At 47.5% G+C, this 15,945-nt stretch overlaps 1 protein-coding gene across 8 annotated transcripts in view; it reads right to left on the bottom strand.

Annotated features, from left to right (window-relative positions):
* Positions 1–926: 926 nt before the first annotated feature.
* TPCN1 (two pore segment channel 1) overlaps positions 927–15,945 on the bottom strand; it is a 49,815-nt gene continuing 34,796 nt past the window's right edge. For all 8 annotated transcript variants that reach the window (XM_052795701.1, XM_052795700.1, XM_052795708.1 and 5 more), the window contains 13 exons: positions 15,197–15,253; positions 15,055–15,108; positions 13,493–13,565; positions 13,154–13,261; positions 11,849–11,920; positions 10,911–11,000; positions 10,020–10,135; positions 9,253–9,299; positions 8,621–8,689; positions 8,099–8,183; positions 6,439–6,575; positions 5,049–5,129; positions 927–3,745 (listed from right to left, as the gene is read on the bottom strand). In XM_052795701.1, the coding sequence (XP_052651661.1) occupies positions 3,623–3,745; positions 5,049–5,129; positions 6,439–6,575; positions 8,099–8,183; positions 8,621–8,689; positions 9,253–9,299; positions 10,020–10,135; positions 10,911–11,000; positions 11,849–11,920; positions 13,154–13,261; positions 13,493–13,565; positions 15,055–15,108; positions 15,197–15,253 (1,112 nt within the window). In that variant the 3' untranslated portion in view covers positions 927–3,622. The remainder of the gene's footprint in view (positions 3,746–5,048; positions 5,130–6,438; positions 6,576–8,098; positions 8,184–8,620; positions 8,690–9,252; positions 9,300–10,019; positions 10,136–10,910; positions 11,001–11,848; positions 11,921–13,153; positions 13,262–13,492; positions 13,566–15,054; positions 15,109–15,196; positions 15,254–15,945) is intronic.

Here is a 15,945-nt window from a genome sequence, read left to right as displayed (position 1 = left end):
CGCAGCAGCTCGGGGAAGTGGTTTCCTCCAGCTTCACCAGCAGATGATTTCTCAACAGCAGTCACATGCGCCTGACTCGGCCATTTAGTTGCCCGGTGGGGAACTGCAGCGTCACGCCAGTCACGGCACCGGGGTCAGCACGGGCTGCCAGGGACATTACTCAGCTCCCCTGGGATGGGGACGCTGGCTGGGCAGCCCGTGGTCCCAGCAGAAGCGGAGCGGGTGGGCTTGGTGCTTCTGGTCCCCGTCGGAGGGTCTGCAGAGCGCGGGCTGGAAAGCAAACTGCCGTTACGGACGGACAACCGCACTTCTGCTCCGTGGGGAGAGAAGGGGCTGTTTTGCAAGAAGCACAACCGCCGGACCTGGTTCCTGCTCCTTTCTAGGGGTGCCAGCAGCCTCCTGGGCCTGGATCATTTCTCCTTTTTCTAACCAGATACGGGCTTTCACAAAAAATAACGCTCCCTGCGCCTGCAGCTATTGGCTCTGCCCTGAACCTGCTCACAAGTTACCAGCAGCTGCCGGAATTATCCTGGGAGACAAGCCCCGCTTCCTTACACACAGCAGGGCTAAGCAATCAAAACCGCAGCCAACGTCCCAGTGCAGAGGTAGAGGGGCAAAGAAACCCCCTTCTAACCTTAAACATCGCATTGGGATAGCTTTAAAAAAATGTAAGTTTGAAAGCGTTATCTTAACGTTTAGGAAAAAAACTGGCAGGGGGGAGGGCAGAAGGGAAGCTGGGCTTTGCCGTGTCCAGGAACAAGAATTCAGAGCAGCGCGGCAGGGCATGCACGCAAAATATGCCCACGCAAGCAGTTCCCACCGGAGAGGGAGGACAGGCACCGCTCCTCTTCAAACACTGTGGAAATGCTTCAGCTGCCGCCGAGCCCCACTTCTGGAATAACACGGGAGGGAGGAAAAGAAGCCAGTGTCTTTACAAAGCCGAGGATGCTTTTTATTAGTGTGCTTGAAAATATCTAGAGAACATTTTACAGACATGTCCATAAAATCATTTTATAAACAAAACGCCAGCATACAAAATCCTGCAGTGCTTCCTCCCTTGCTCCCTACAAAATGATTGTCTCTGTCGTTAGTCTGTGTGTCAGGTGGGGGAGAGGAGGATAAATAGAAGGGGATGCCCCGTACTCAAACTTTGTTTCCTTCCAAAGTTGTATGGAAGAAGTAAACTTCTGTGACCCTCCTTCGTTTACAAAAATAATTAATACAGTGTGTACATGGGGGCCGATCAACACCTCAGCACGAAACCACGGAAGCAGCACCTAAGCCCTGAACCCCAGCCCAAGGATTCCCACCTCTGTGACGCGAGAGCCCTGTTATTGCATGTTAAGCAGGTGAGTGCCCCCCTCAATATAGCTTAAAGCTGCAGCTCCTTTTGCACCTAGAAAACACCCCCAAAAAAGTCACTGACAGCCCTACAAGGAGAAATAGGCTGTAGGGGAATGCGGAGTTTAAACACAGCCACTTTTTTTTTCCCCCCTAACCTTCACAATGCTCATTCATCCTGCCCACAACTTAAAACAGAATAAACAACATCTCCTCCAGCCCCAGGAGTAATCTGGATAAATCTCCCGGGCTGCGACTCCATGCAGAGCAACTGCAAGAGCAACAACTGCACTGCTCATTAATTTGTGGTCAAATTTATGGTTTGGAAAACAGCCCTTTAAGGTCCTTCACGGTTCAGCTCAGAAGTAGTTTCATACCTGCAGTACCCAGAAAGGAAACAAAGAGTTGCCCTGAGGCACCCAGGGAATTTGGCAAGGGTTGAGAGCAGACGCTGGTGTGCATGCTGCCTGGAAAGCTGCTCACCCGCTCTTTCCATCCCATAGCCCAAATGCTCCCACCATGCTATGCAGGGAGAGATTTTCAGAAGCAGCTCTGTCTTGCCTACTTTTGAAAGTCCCATCCACCCAGGAAATGCTCCTGAGCTGCCCGGGTAGGATCAGTCCTCTCCCGCTGTCCTTGTGCCATGTGGCGAGGCTACCAAGGAAAAAACAGGTATGTGGGACAAAGGGAATGGGCACACAGATCTCCCACTGCCTGATCTATCTGGAGGAAGGAGAAAGCCTCCCCAGCAAGCTCTACTCTTAGTCTGAACCTGAGAAAAGATCAAACAGCAAGAGGCGAGGGGAGCCTCCCAGCTGACAGATACTTCTAGCCCTCAGCACTTTCTTTGCTGACAGGGAGAAAAAGGGGACTTCACAGAGATAGGTTCTCATCGCATTGCAGGCAATGAAACACGAGCGATGTTGCAACCTGCCACGATCACAGAATAAACGTGGCAGAACTGGGAAGGGATCCCTTCTCCCCCTTCCTTCCCCATCCCTCAGCTACCAGGTCTGGCAGCCTCCTTGCCAGCTGCAGAAAAGCAAACGGGCGAGAAGAATCATCGTCTTCCACGTTCCTCCTGCATCCAGAATTCAGGGGAACCGTAAAGCTCTTCGGTGGGTCTTCCTAAGATCTGACTCGGTCAGCATTTGCCAGCCTGAGGAACATTTCTGCAAGGGTGAGAGCAAGGGAGGAGAAACACCGCTGCGCTGGGACTCGCTCACCTGTATAAAGAGTACAAGCACTGACCTGGGTGAGGACTAGCCAGCAGTACTGTTTGATGCCCACAAGCTCTCCTTAACCCAGAGCCAGGCAGAAAGAAATCAGACTTGTAGATGCAAAACTTTCCATTTCTTCCTCCTAGTCATCTCTTTGAGCTAAGCACTGGCCAGAGATTTGCCATTTACAGAGCAGGTGGCCAAGTGGCAGAGGTCAACAGCCACTTTCACTCTGCAGAATTCCCCCTCTCACTGAACAGACAGGAGCTTTGGGGTTTACAGAGGTGATCCCAATCCCGGGCAGTGCCGCAGGCAGAACCCACCAGCAGCGATGCAGATGTCGGATAGCTACAGCAGAGACAGAGTTTGTCTCCCCAAACTCCTGTCCCGCCTATGGTCATAATACGACGAGATGCTGGCCCTCAGTTCTGTCTCCAGCTGCCACAGAACTGCTTGGGGACAGTTAAATTCAATAATCAGAGCTGGATCTACTACAGGGAGTGCGTCTAGGTGTGCCAAAAAGGCGGGGAAAGGCAGACTGCTCTTCCAAAAGTGCTGAAATTTCACACCACCTCCCCTTTCTTTGCATAAGGAAGGTGGAGAAGAAACAAAAACTCACTCCCTGATCTTTTATTCCTAGGTTAATGGTACCCTTTAAGCAAAAGAGATCTTCAAAAAGGGCTAAAGTTTTAATATTAAGCAGGTGGCTTCAGCACATTTCCTGCTGTTAATGGATTACACATCCCTTTCCCCAAAGTCTGTTAGTTGTAAGAAAAACAGTAGGCTCGAGCCTGGGAAGCAGCTCAGAGGGAGAAGGTCTCTGTTCTGTCCGAGATGTTCACTCTGTGCTGAGCACGGGCATCATGCTCAATCTGTGGGTAGCAGCCTTACACAGAGTCCCCCGGGCCTCTGGTTTTTCAGCAATTCACTGCCTAGGGGAAGAGATTTAAACCCTAAAGCCGAACAGTACACTGAACAGATCTATATACATCATCCCAATATATACGTTGTGAAGTAATACTCTAGGTTATTGCATAGAAGGCGGCTTGCGTTAGCTAGGCCTAAATGACAGTCTGGGAGCGTTGTCGGAGGCTCAGGGGCTTCAGAGAGCTGTTGGAAGCAGATGCAGGCTCTTGCAACGGTGTCTGAGAGTCCTCTTTTCTGGAATGCTCCTCATACCATTCCTGCAACAGGAGATCAAACACACCGAGATCAGGCTCTGCCCCATGCCGGCCTCGCAGCCCCCCAGCAGGACCCCGAAGGGCAGAGCCTTCGGCTGCTCTGCCATGTGAGGGCACATTTGCTCAGGCACAGAGGGCTTCTTTCCAAAGCCCTGGATATAGCCTAACCTCCTGGAACAACCTGGTTAACTGCAGCACGGCTGTGCTGGATGCACCGAGACCTTGCCACCCACAGTCCAAGCAAGAAGTACCAGCTATGGCTCAGCTACAGTTGACTGAACTGACCAACCTGGGCAAGGAAACATGCCTCTCTCAGGATGTCCCTCCTGAACCTCTAGGACTCTAGTATTGATGTCTCCGTGATGTTTGGGATTTGAAGAGTTGCTCCCAATCCTGGGCAGCGCCCAGGGTGTTACAGCATGTTACATCCCTGAATCAGAGACCAAGCAGAACAGGCGTGGAGCTTCTTTGCAGATTTCCACCCAGCTCCATGGTAAATAACATGTTTATTTTCATTAGGGGGACTGAAGACTCATCCCCGAGCTAGCTGCCCAAGGGACAAAGGACAGATTCAGATGGTTACGAGATTAATTCTTTCAGTACTAATCATTACATTAGCCCATGACCTTCAACCTGGAGGTTAGTGTCTGGCAGGCACTACAGTGACCAAATCCACGGCATAAAGCTCCTGACCACGAAGGGCACTAGCAGGAATGCCCTAAACAATCCAGAGAATCAGTTGATATAAGTGTTTCCTATCTTTGTTAGCCTGCTATTCTGATGGAAAACCAGGCAGCATTGCCGGCACCAAGCAGCTCTCTGCCTGGGAGAACACTGGGTTTCTGTGTCAGACAGGCACGCCCAAGCTCAAACACAAATCACATTCCAGTGGCTTAACAAATTAGCGTTCAGCAGCCAAGCCCCAGGAACGCACTACGCATGTGCTCATAACCCGAGCAAACACGTCCACCTCGGTGAGTCTAGGTAAGCTCGGCCGAGCTGGAGCGCCTACGCACACACCGAGCGTGCGGTCACCGTGACTCGGCTGACACGCGCCTGTGCAGCCGGGCACCTGGACCCACTGAAGAGGCTCTGACGTGCTCTGTGGTTTAAGAAAGTCCCTGAATGCCAGAATGGATGAATCTGAAGTACACTTCATCTACCGCCCACCCTTCTCACAGAGCACATGGCTGCCAGGGTCTTGGAGGAAGAAGGCTTCCAGTGTTTAAAACGATGGTTTGTTATTCTAGGCAATGTTCTGCTCACCACAGAGACTTGCTGATATTTCCAACTCAGGCCCACGTACCTGTATCTCCTCCTCATACATCTTCATACTCAAATCACTCTTGGTCCTTGATCTGCGTCCCAGAAACAGTGTTGTCATTTGCTAAAGAGTTGGTGGCAGGAGGAGGAAAAAACAAAAAAGACATTCATCAGTCACTGAGCAGCTGACAGGATCAGTCCCTGGAACTTCAGGCATCCTTCACGAGGACACCCATCATCCACTGATGACCTCGGGCTATCCTGGGCTCCTTCTGCTGTCACGGGAAAAAGGCATTTTAGGGTGCACATTACCTAAACAAATGCAGGCATCTACTGCAGGCTGAGATGAGTCACACTGAGCAGATCCCCAAAGGCTACAGAGGAAGCTGTAGCTCGGATAGATGCATCTGTCAGTGGTGCTTAATTTAGTCAGATGAACATAACATCAGCGTCTGGAACAAGGCTCAAACCCAAGCCTCCAAATAAGATCTCGTCTGAGAACAATTTCAGGTCCCACTTGTCTAAACCACACCATTTACTCCACGGGCCTGGACTTCCTAAATCATGTAAGCAGAGAGCCGAAGTCTGAATTACTCTCTGACCACATGAGTTACATGAACAGAATTGAGAAGCAAAAGAAACCTCGGGTCTGGCATCATCATTCTGTACTCCATTGCAAGGTTGAGGACAGCATCTCCTCTGGTTTATTGTCTTGAAAACTGCTTCTGATCAGTATCATCATCGCTATTCTGAATTTTGCCTGCGTGAACAAGACTCAGCCTTTAACTACCAAGCCAACCAAAGCAAATAAAGGTTGCCTAAGAGACTGTAGCACCTGCACTTTGTAGTGGTGGTACAAGAACATAATGGCTATTATTAAAACAACCATTTAAGCTCTTCCCAGATGCATGAGACAACAGTTCTGAGACAAGAGCAGTTACCTGGGTCAGCTCATTTTCCCAATTGCCCATCCTATTTTAGAATGAAAATGTAAGCAGTGCCATGGAGAAAGGAAGCCTGGTGTTTGGAATCGATACCATCATACTGCTGCATAATGTTTCAGGAGTGTCCAAGCCTAACTGTACGATGGCACAGAGAGAGATGCAGGAGAATCACAAGACAGTGGCTTCCTCAGAGAAAAACAAATAGACTTTTTTCCAGTCAGTACTGGGCCAGGACAGCTCTAAGCAAAGTTTGCAGGCAATAGCAATGAGCCTTTGTCAAGGCTATTCAGAGTGCAGGGGAAATTCAGCTGCTACTTTTCTAGAGCAGCAAAACTTTGTGACGATGCTGCAGAGTCCCTCCAGTAGCTCAGCTCTCAACACTACAAAGACACATGTAGCTTCTCTCTTAAGACAGCCAAAAGGCATTCGTGGGCCCGGCATGCCTCCCTCCCCTGAAGCCGAGAACTTGCAGTAAGTGTTTCCTCTTACCCCATATTTGTCCATCTGCAAAACAATTTTCTGCAGCTGTGCAGTTTCAGTGGCAGCTGAGCTCCGCTTGTACAGCTCGATTATGCCAACCACTTCCTCCTTGGAGATCTCCTTCTCCAGCACAATGCCATTGTCTTCTGGAGAGGCAAGAAAAAGAAAGAGAAAAAAAAAGTCTCCAAGATGAACGTTGCTTCATCAGCCACTACGATAATCCTGGAAGGCAAAGCTTTACAGCACACAGGACCAAGCCAGATGTCAGGCACAGTCTGTACCTATTTTTGTGACTAGAACATGTATGTCCTCATCCCCCAACAAGGCAGGGAAGAAGTTAACTAGTGTGTAGGGCCAGCAAGCATCTCAGCTTTTTAAAACATCAGGCTCCTCAGTATCTTAAAAAGAACTCTTGTAGCTTTTTCTGGCCTGTAAATTAACTAGCAAAGCAAATAATCACACAGGAATTGCTGCCTTTTGACCTTCAGCTGCCTAACACAGCTTGGGAATTCAGTGTTAACAAATGTCTTTCACTGCACCCTTCAAACTGGGTGCAGGAGGGATCACAATGAAAAGTGTTTCTGTAACTAACACCACCTGGCTCCTATGGGCCTGCGCCACACAAATCTGATCTTCTGGCACCTAAGAAAGATGAGGGGCTGATCAAAGCTACTCCTGTGGCTGAGGCCTGCATCACATTTCTGAGGGGAAGACTGTCTGGTATTAAATATATGAATGCAGCAGCTATGTCCCCTTCCTGCAGAAAAGTGTAAAGAATTATTAAGATTAGTCTGCATGGAGAATGAATAGAGAAGTCTGGGTGTAGCTCACCTGAAGGAATAGCAGGGGAAGGGCTCTAAGAGATTAATGTGTTTATGGCACCTAAATTAGCAGGTCATGAAGTTACATGCAGTTTCAGACACCGAGCTCAGGGGACAAAGGACAGTGAGTAAAACTGAGACTCACAGGGGTGAGGGGATGGAGACAAGTCACTGTCAGTTCCTAAAGGGTACAGGAAGGCATGCCCAAAACCAGCACATAGTCACCAGTCTAAGTACAACTGGGAGATGCGTTAAGAACTGGATAGGTGGTCCTCCATGTCATGGCAAAGAGTGCTGGCAAACCACTTGGATCCAGCGTTTTGGTGCCCGAAAGCTGGACAAGCCATTTGGAGACATGTTCTGGTGCCAGTGAGTGTATTAGTGAGGAAGGGAAATCGGTTTTTAAAAAAAATAATCACCTTCCCCTCCTGTAAGGTCTCTTGTTGAGCTTTGCTACATCATTGCTGTAATATTTCCTAGATTTCTTTAATGAAATGCACGCAGACTTCCTATCTTCAAATAATTTTGTTGAAATGGCTCAAGTAGTTGAAGTTTATATGCGCATCCACATGCGCGCACACACACACACATATAAAAAAAACCACATACATACACACACACACACTTTTTTGGGGAGTGCTGTGGGAGGGATGAGGGGCAGAGCAGAAAGACCAGATAGAAATATCACACAAAAGCATAAGAATGAGCTTAGCAAGACAGGCTAAAAAAAAAAAAAAAAAAAAAAGGAAAATCTGGTCTTTGCTGGCCAATCTCATTTTCTCCTACAGACGTAAGACACCAGGGAGAGAAGACACAACGTTGTAGGTCAACCAGTCCTCAGTTCTGACCTTCTGAATCTTGGTTCTTCCGAGTGTAGTTCATGCGGAAGACAAAAGCATCCAGAATAAAAGCCACGATGATTGTCATCACCACCTGGGAGAGGATATGAACAGAAGAGATCAGGAGGCTGCTGCTGGGGGATTCTTCCAGCCCAATTCAACAGGAAGCTGAGCATTTCGTCTGTGCTTCAACTCTACACTCCCCAGCTCCTCCAAGGGAGAGGGGATGCACGTCACACATCTACCTGTGAGTAAACTGCTAACAGTCAACCACAACGGCGACAGAACAAAACTCTTGTGCTGCCCTAGTCCTCACCCCAGGCTCAGATTTGTGCAGCATCAGCTTTGTCAATGCCCATAAATTCAACCTTCTGCAAGCGATGTGGACTCACACCTGTTTCTGGAAGACGTTTATGTAGAATAGCAAAGTTGTCCTCATTTAGGGATGGAAGCTCCCTCTGGAACACAGTAAAAGCTGTCTACCCTCCTCATCCCCACTATCTGATGCACGAAGCATGTCCAGACACCTACCATGGTCACAATATAGAAAATCATGAAGTAAAGACGGCTCCAGTGAGTGGTTTGGGATGTCACCCCTTCCTAAAGAGGAGAGGGAAGAAGTCACTAGTGCACAAAAGAAGGGAGAGTCTGCTGTTAACTGCTTGCCAACAGACATAAAGCAGCATAAACACGATCTGTCACTCTTTCATGGCTCCACAGGTAGCACCAGGGACTGCCTGCGCAATGCTCAATGCCCCAACTGGTCCTTGCAGCTAATCTGCCTCTCAAACTATAAAGAGAGGTTCCTATATGCAAACACACAGAACATTTAAAGCTTGTGGCTGTAAGAGCCGTTGCTGCTATGAGAACACAGCTTGGACAGCAAGGTGACAAGCTGGAATACAGAATGACTTCATTTGTCCAGACTGTGAAACCTGGCCTGAAGGCTGGTCAAGATTCACAAGAAAACATGCCCAGCAGCATGCCAGAGGTCAAATGCCACCGTCAACTATCAGGAGCAAAAGATGTCTGACAACAACAAGTGACAATGTTGAGCCCATCTCCAATCACCAAGGGAAGAAAGCAGTGGTGGCATGGAAGATCTAGCTCATCTGCCAGAGTCTGTGCTGTCTATACACACAAGGTAGCTGAGGTTTACTTACCATGATGATGTACCAGTCATTGACGACTGTCAGCTCAAACAGCGTGACTGTATACAAGTGGGAGAAAAAATAGACACAATTGCTTTATCCATCCTGACCTACTTTACAGTGATTCTTAGACAAAGCGTTTGACAGGGAAGACTGACGCAAGTCACCAAAGTTTCAATACAGCCAGCAAATCCAGAGACAGGATGCAGACCCTCATCACTGCAATTACTTCAGACAAAGGGGGTTAGGTCCACAGAACCAGCAGCATGGCTTAATCTATATTTCTTAAAAGAATCAGAAACAGATGTGACTCTTTCCACTAGAGAGCATGGGGACCTCTGAAATCTCCAGGAGATAAGCATCTCTGCTCACACGTTAAGAAAAATCAATTGGAAGGTAATCAACACATTCAAATTAATTCTTCATCAGGGGTTTAAAGAAATGTATTAGCATCACTATTGGTTCTTTAGAAGGGCAGCGACTTAAAGCCCTCCTTAAACATCTCTGGAAGTCTGGTCTGATCACCAGTCAGAACAGACCTGCTGGCTTCACACTGGCTTTTAAGAGACATGTGCTTACCTTGCAAAACAGTCATGGCACAATTAGTCAGCTGGAGTTCTCCAGACAGAAAGAGCAGGATGCTGAGCGTTTGAGGTGCATTAGTAGGACTCTATGGGAGAGCCCCAGGCTTACATGAGCACTACAGTCCTGCCATCCAGCTCTGCAGGAACACAGATGGAGTAAGAAATAGTCTTTGCTATGGACAAAACTGCCCTTACCAAAGCTGTTCAAAATGTTGTCGAAGTTGTTGAGATAGTAATAACCTTCTTCCACAACCGTCTTGTTGCCAACTGTATGATTCACCCAGCGATAGGAATCTGCGACTGTGCTTGTGCTGGTTGGAGAAACCAGGACAAAGAATGAGAAGAGAACTGGAAAAGCAAGGAAAATCTCAAGGGTTATAAATACCAGAACACTTAGAAGGTGGTGGGCAGGGTGGCAGTTCCTACCTCTTGGCCAACACTTGCCTTTTTCTCTGAAAGAAAGCCTCTCTCCTTCACAGGTCAGCACAAGCCCAGGGAGCACATGGAGTCTTTCTAATCATTCAGCAAATATTATACCAGAGAAACTGAGTGTCTGAGTTAGACTTCTTGGCTCACACCCTTAAAGCTTGGCATTTCCAAGTGGTCTGCCATCATTTACGATGAGAAGGACACAGGGCAGCTTAGCTTCCAAGACCAGCTGAATTTATCTTGGTACAAAGTGAGGCCTAAATATGTAACACATCTGGCCAAGCAACTGCGGCATCACCAAGACAAAAATCCCAAGTTCACTCTTGAGCAGATGTTACAAGAGTTTCCAGCCACAGTACCATGAAGAAGTCCTCCCAGTGCAGCTAGCTGAGGCAAGCTACAGAGCTCATTAAAACCAGCCAGCCCTACCACAGAAATCTCTCCCTTTCCAAATGCAATGCAAAAGCCATTTCATCCAATCTTACCTAGAGAAGTGAAGTGTCTCCTAAATTTTCACAGCATGTTGCCTTAGCTGCAAAACCCCTTTCAGACCCATCCTCTGGCCCCTTCTCCACAGGGAGACAGAGCTGCCAGAGCTTGCTGCTACTGGCTGTGCACCAAAGCCACTGCAGAGGGGGGTGGATTTGCGGTACTCACTTGCAGCAGTTCGGGTAGACCACGCCAGCAAAGAACTCCATGCCAACAATGGCAAAGCAATAGTAGAAGATCAGCAGGGTTAAACCCAGGCTGGAGGCAAAAACAGAAAGAGTACTGTGCTACTGAAGAGTTGCTAAGGCAGGGAAACACAAAGGCACAGGCTGGTTGTTCTGGAAGGAATTTCCAACGGATGGGAAGCAGCACTGAAAACCCCAGACCACCTTCCCTGCCACTGTGGCTCTGCCGTTCTTTGCCTGCTCTCATTCAAGAAGTCCTTGGACAAGGAGCTTGCCACTCACTGAAGAGAGAAACTAAAGAGCAGCCTGGATTCCCTCCCAGTCTGTCTTTTTCTGGTAAACAAACATCTCTCTGCAGTTTCTTTATTAAAGAACAACACACACTGTTTCTGCCCTCTCTACGTCCTTGGATGCAGGGACTGTGCCAAGAACAGGGTTCTCTAGCTAACATGCCCTGCTCAGACATCCTTCAAGGGAATAAGGTCTGAGGATGCCCCACTCAAACACCAAGCTCCTTCTGCCCCACCATTTCACCATAATGCTCTCAAGTGGCTGTACTAAGGACAGGGAAACATCTGGTACTGAGTACATTCATGCCAATGTTTCTCCCACATGGGCCTCCCCTCTCACCAAAAGCTGGGATGGGGGAGAAAAATTAAACAAGCATTGACTCTTAGTTATCCTCCTAACACAAAAGCAGGAGGCCCAGGGTGCTGGAGTGTTGCTTATCGCATACTGCTCCAAGAAATTGGAAGATTAACACCCCACTGCAGCACACTGAAGAATCAGCAACAATCTATTGACAGATCAGAGCATAAACACCTTCAGAAGGTTTGACAGGTCCCTATCCTGACCCCAGCCCTAGACACTAAACATTCACTCCCTTCTCCCCACCATCACCCAAAGAGAAGAAGTTAGTACCTGGCCATCCGGGGGAACAACTCAAACATAGTGTCCAGGACATTTCTGTAGCGTTTCTTCAATTTAAATAGCCTGAAAGGAGAAGCCAGTAGTTACCCAAGCACTGCAAGTTTCCTGGTGTTGTTGGAAATAGTTAAGAGTATCACAGTTCTCTGTACCTCCCAGGTCAACGAACAGTAAGGTTTCCTGACACCAAACTCACAGGATCTGCTCTTGCTTAAATGGTTTCTGCTCACCTAACAATGTCCCGCTGTCCCATCTGAATGTTTATGACATGTTCAACTAGGTGTTTACAGGATTGAGGAATCTCAAGAAAAAGTCTACATCTTTTTACACAGCATGATGCATAAATAGCTATTTAAAAAAAATAAAAATCATAAGAACTTAAACTAGTCCTGTGTACAGGGTCAGGATTCATTACTCCTTTCCTCAGACACAAGCTTTTCTGTGTTTCCCCCATGACCCAATAAAAATTGATGAAAGAAAACTACATTGTGCCTGCTAATTTAAGATTTGGCAACTCCATCAGCCTTTACAGAGAAACACAGCTGCCAAACACAGGCTTTGGCAGGGCAGCAACAGAGAAAACATTATTTTTTTTCCCCCTTGAGTGTCATAAAGTGTTCTTTAAATCCTCGCTGAAGAGCTAAATTACATTAGCTTGTTTTTAACAAAACAACATTTTGCCTCAAATGCCTTCCCTCTATGGCTCTCAAAGTATTCTGCGAAGGTGAATATACCTCCATAACAGCCTCGAGATGAGAGGGTTAATCAGACCCATCTTACTGAGCTGCAGAGAGGTTACAGGCCGCAGTCTTGCTTAAAGTGTGAGATGCAGTTAGAACAGGGTTGTACTTCACCCTAGAAAGCAGCATCCTTTGAAAACTGTAATTTCTGGTAATTCAATGGAAATTATTAAACTGGCTCAGACTGTCTCACCCTGACAGAAGAGCTTTTCTCTGAACAGCATCAGACAATTTAGAGGAGGTGTAAGAACCCCACGAAGGCAGACACAGGATAATCTGCCCCCGGTAAATCCCTTGATCTCTATTAGAGATCAGCTTAAGCTCCAAAGCACGGGGTTTCATATCCCATCCCAAGTTTTTGTTATCGTTCATTTTGATAACTCTGGCTAATCTCATTACCCCAAGCAATTCCTGTTTGCCATGGTCACGTACCCACAGCGCAATCCTTGCCCTCTCCTGGTAAGGAGCTCGGTCCCCAACTGGATTGATGGAAAACAAGCCTGGCTGTTTTCTTCCCCACCTGCTCTCTGTACCCGCCCCCCCAGCCCTCCTGTCTCACCTCAGCAGCTGAAGGGGTCGCAAGACCACAATGAAGTAGAATGGCTCCATGTTAAATGCCAGCGCCATGAGCCCCAAAAATGCAAACAGGGTGACTGAGAAGTCAAAGCTGGAAAGAAAAAAAGAAAATAAAATAAGAGCAATGATTTATCACTAGTGTTTCAGCAGAGAAGAGGTACTTGGTGCTGCTCCAGCCTAACAAGATGCACAAGGCCAAAGGCAGAAGAATTATAATAGCCTGCTGATGGCCTTGTCTACAGGCCTAAAAACTCATCTCAGAAGTCGGTCTTTCTAACCCAACAATTTTCACCACCTCTCAAAAACATCAGTGCGCACTTACAGATTCCAACCTGAGGACAGGTACTCAACGGGCCCCAGTCCAGTGGTCTTCAGGAGCAGCTCCACGCCATAGACTGTAAAACAAGATGACAGCCATGGTCAGAAATAAGCAGCATCACAAGGAGGGCTTATGCAAAGGCTTGCCCTCAAAGACACGTGGTACTTTAAGTACAGGACTTCTGAACATAGGTTTAACAGACCCCCACCCATCCTCCTTGTTCTTGGTGAGATGCCAAAGAGACATTTTCCCTCCAAATCAACACATTTTCCTGTATTCATGGCGATTTCTCTCCAGAGCAGCCTACAAAACACTTAGTTGGCTAACACACTATAACTGTTGAGGCACAAGCTCCTGCAGGAAAGGCCAGTAAGTAGTGTAGGGAATTCAGTCCCGCCTGTTTATTTCCTTCTATCTCAGTGGAACATATCCACATGCCATAGCCTAGCCTTGATCTGCAGGGAGAGATCCTTTCAGAGAAGAGCCATCTGCTTTCACCCTCTGTCCTAGCAGCACCTCATGGGCCTGTAGGTTAAAGAACACCATAACATCATGATGACACCTTGTTTGTCATCCCCAAATCTTTTTTTCCAGGTTCCAAGGCGGGGGGGGGGGGGCGGGGCAGGCAGGAAAGAAGCGAAGAGCTGGATGACAACATCCTTGTGAAAAGAAGCATTGCAGAGTGCCTCTGCCTTCAAACTTTCGTAACAACTGTTTTGTAGACTAATGGCCAGAGAAGCACTAGAGCTACCCAGCAGTCAAATAAGAGGTTAGTAACCTCTCCTAGATTCTCCAGAGAACCTCTTGCAGCAGTTTTACACACTATTTTGATTCAATGGAGCTATACTTCCTTCTCCTCGAGCAAGAGATACTAGGAGAAGGGAAGTGAATTCACATCACTGAAGAGTTCTATGGCAGTGCAATGAACCAGCACATGGAGATGCAATTGCTTATACTTAGGCTGAAAAGGAAGACTAAGGTACATGTTCGTGGAGGGGATGAAGTTCAATTAGAAAACTCAGCTTGTCAACTAGTTCATCTAGTCCTTTCAGTCTTCTCCTCAGCATGCTCCTGCACTCTACTCCAACAGGACTGCCTTGCTTTGTGTGGCAGAGAGCCAGCTTACAGCTGCAATCAGATCAGAGCTGGTAATGCCTCCTGGAATAGTCAGTGCAGCGCAGAGCAACGTGAGCAACTCCACACAGAGCCATCACAAGTCTGGAGGAGCTTATCACTTTGCACACTGTGCCTAACAAACGAGGCTATTCTGCTCTCAGGCTGAAGCCAGCTTTAAGACTAATACAGCAGCTTTTGCAGAGAGTTGCATCAGAGGTAAGAGGCTCCCCAGACAGCAGTGGCACAGGCAGCTGTGTAACAGTGCAGCAGTGTTCACATGGGTCTGTGTGGATGCTGACAATCCCTGCCAGGCACAGCATTGTTCTAGATGGAGTCTGTACGCCTGTGGCTAAGTTTTAACTTCAAATTGAATAAACTTCTGGGAACAGAGCTGCCTATTCCCCTCCCAACTCATGAAATGACAGCTCTGCTGGGAGGCACCAGCTTACTTGTAAGGAAGACTATGTAGCTCCACGGGACGTTTCTGGAGAAGAAATTCCCTCCTGCAAGACACAAGAAGAACTTTTTCTAGCCTTCCCTTTTTTAATCCCCTAGCATCACAGTCAAGAAACAAGCTGCAATGTTTCCTACCTTGCAGCATGAAGGTTTCAACAAGAATCCAAATTCCATTCACAGCCACCACAGTATCTAGAAAACAAAGTAAAAACCCATAGCAAGAACACTCCTGGACCAGAGGACATCCATTTCCTAGGCTAACAAAAAGAGTACAATATAGGACAAGTGGCAGGGTCATTGTTTCCAATTCAATGAACAAATTGACCTCATAACTTGGGAGAGCCTTCTACCCTGACTTTTCCCAGGCCTTTAACAGATGCAGTACCTTTATCTTCAGAAGGAAACAAAACTAAAACAAAACAACGGTTTGAATCATGCTCAATCATTTTTACTCATTATCTTACATTCTGCCATATTTCAGCTTCCTCCTAGCACTGGCACAAGATCTCGAGAACCACTGGGTCCCCAGCAGCGCGGGACAAAGCCCTGTCAGCTGGGATCTATCGCTGCTCCCTAACATTCAAATCCTGAGAACTGAAGGTGCAGGACTTCTTTTCACTCAGATCTCCTCACTCCACCCCACCTCACCCTCTTTAGTTTAGCATCCCAATTTACTAAATACTTCTCCAACATTCAGAAAAACCCCAAATTACTGAGTAGGAACAGATTATTTAGAACATAGCAAGTAGCACCACGAGTGCTACTCTTTCTCCTCTAGAGAAGAGGAGCACAGAATCATTCTCGCAGGCAGTACAGTTGCCAAGCAATCTCTCCAGCAATGACGATGCTTGCACCTTCTCAAGTGCAAAAGGAAGAAGGTGGTT

This window comes from Harpia harpyja, chromosome 9 (genome assembly GCF_026419915.1).
Source record: "Harpia harpyja isolate bHarHar1 chromosome 9, bHarHar1 primary haplotype, whole genome shotgun sequence".
Taxonomy (NCBI): domain Eukaryota; kingdom Metazoa; phylum Chordata; class Aves; order Accipitriformes; family Accipitridae; genus Harpia; species Harpia harpyja.
Note: the sequence above shows the minus strand (reverse complement) of the source record. Positions and strands in the feature narration are given on the sequence as shown.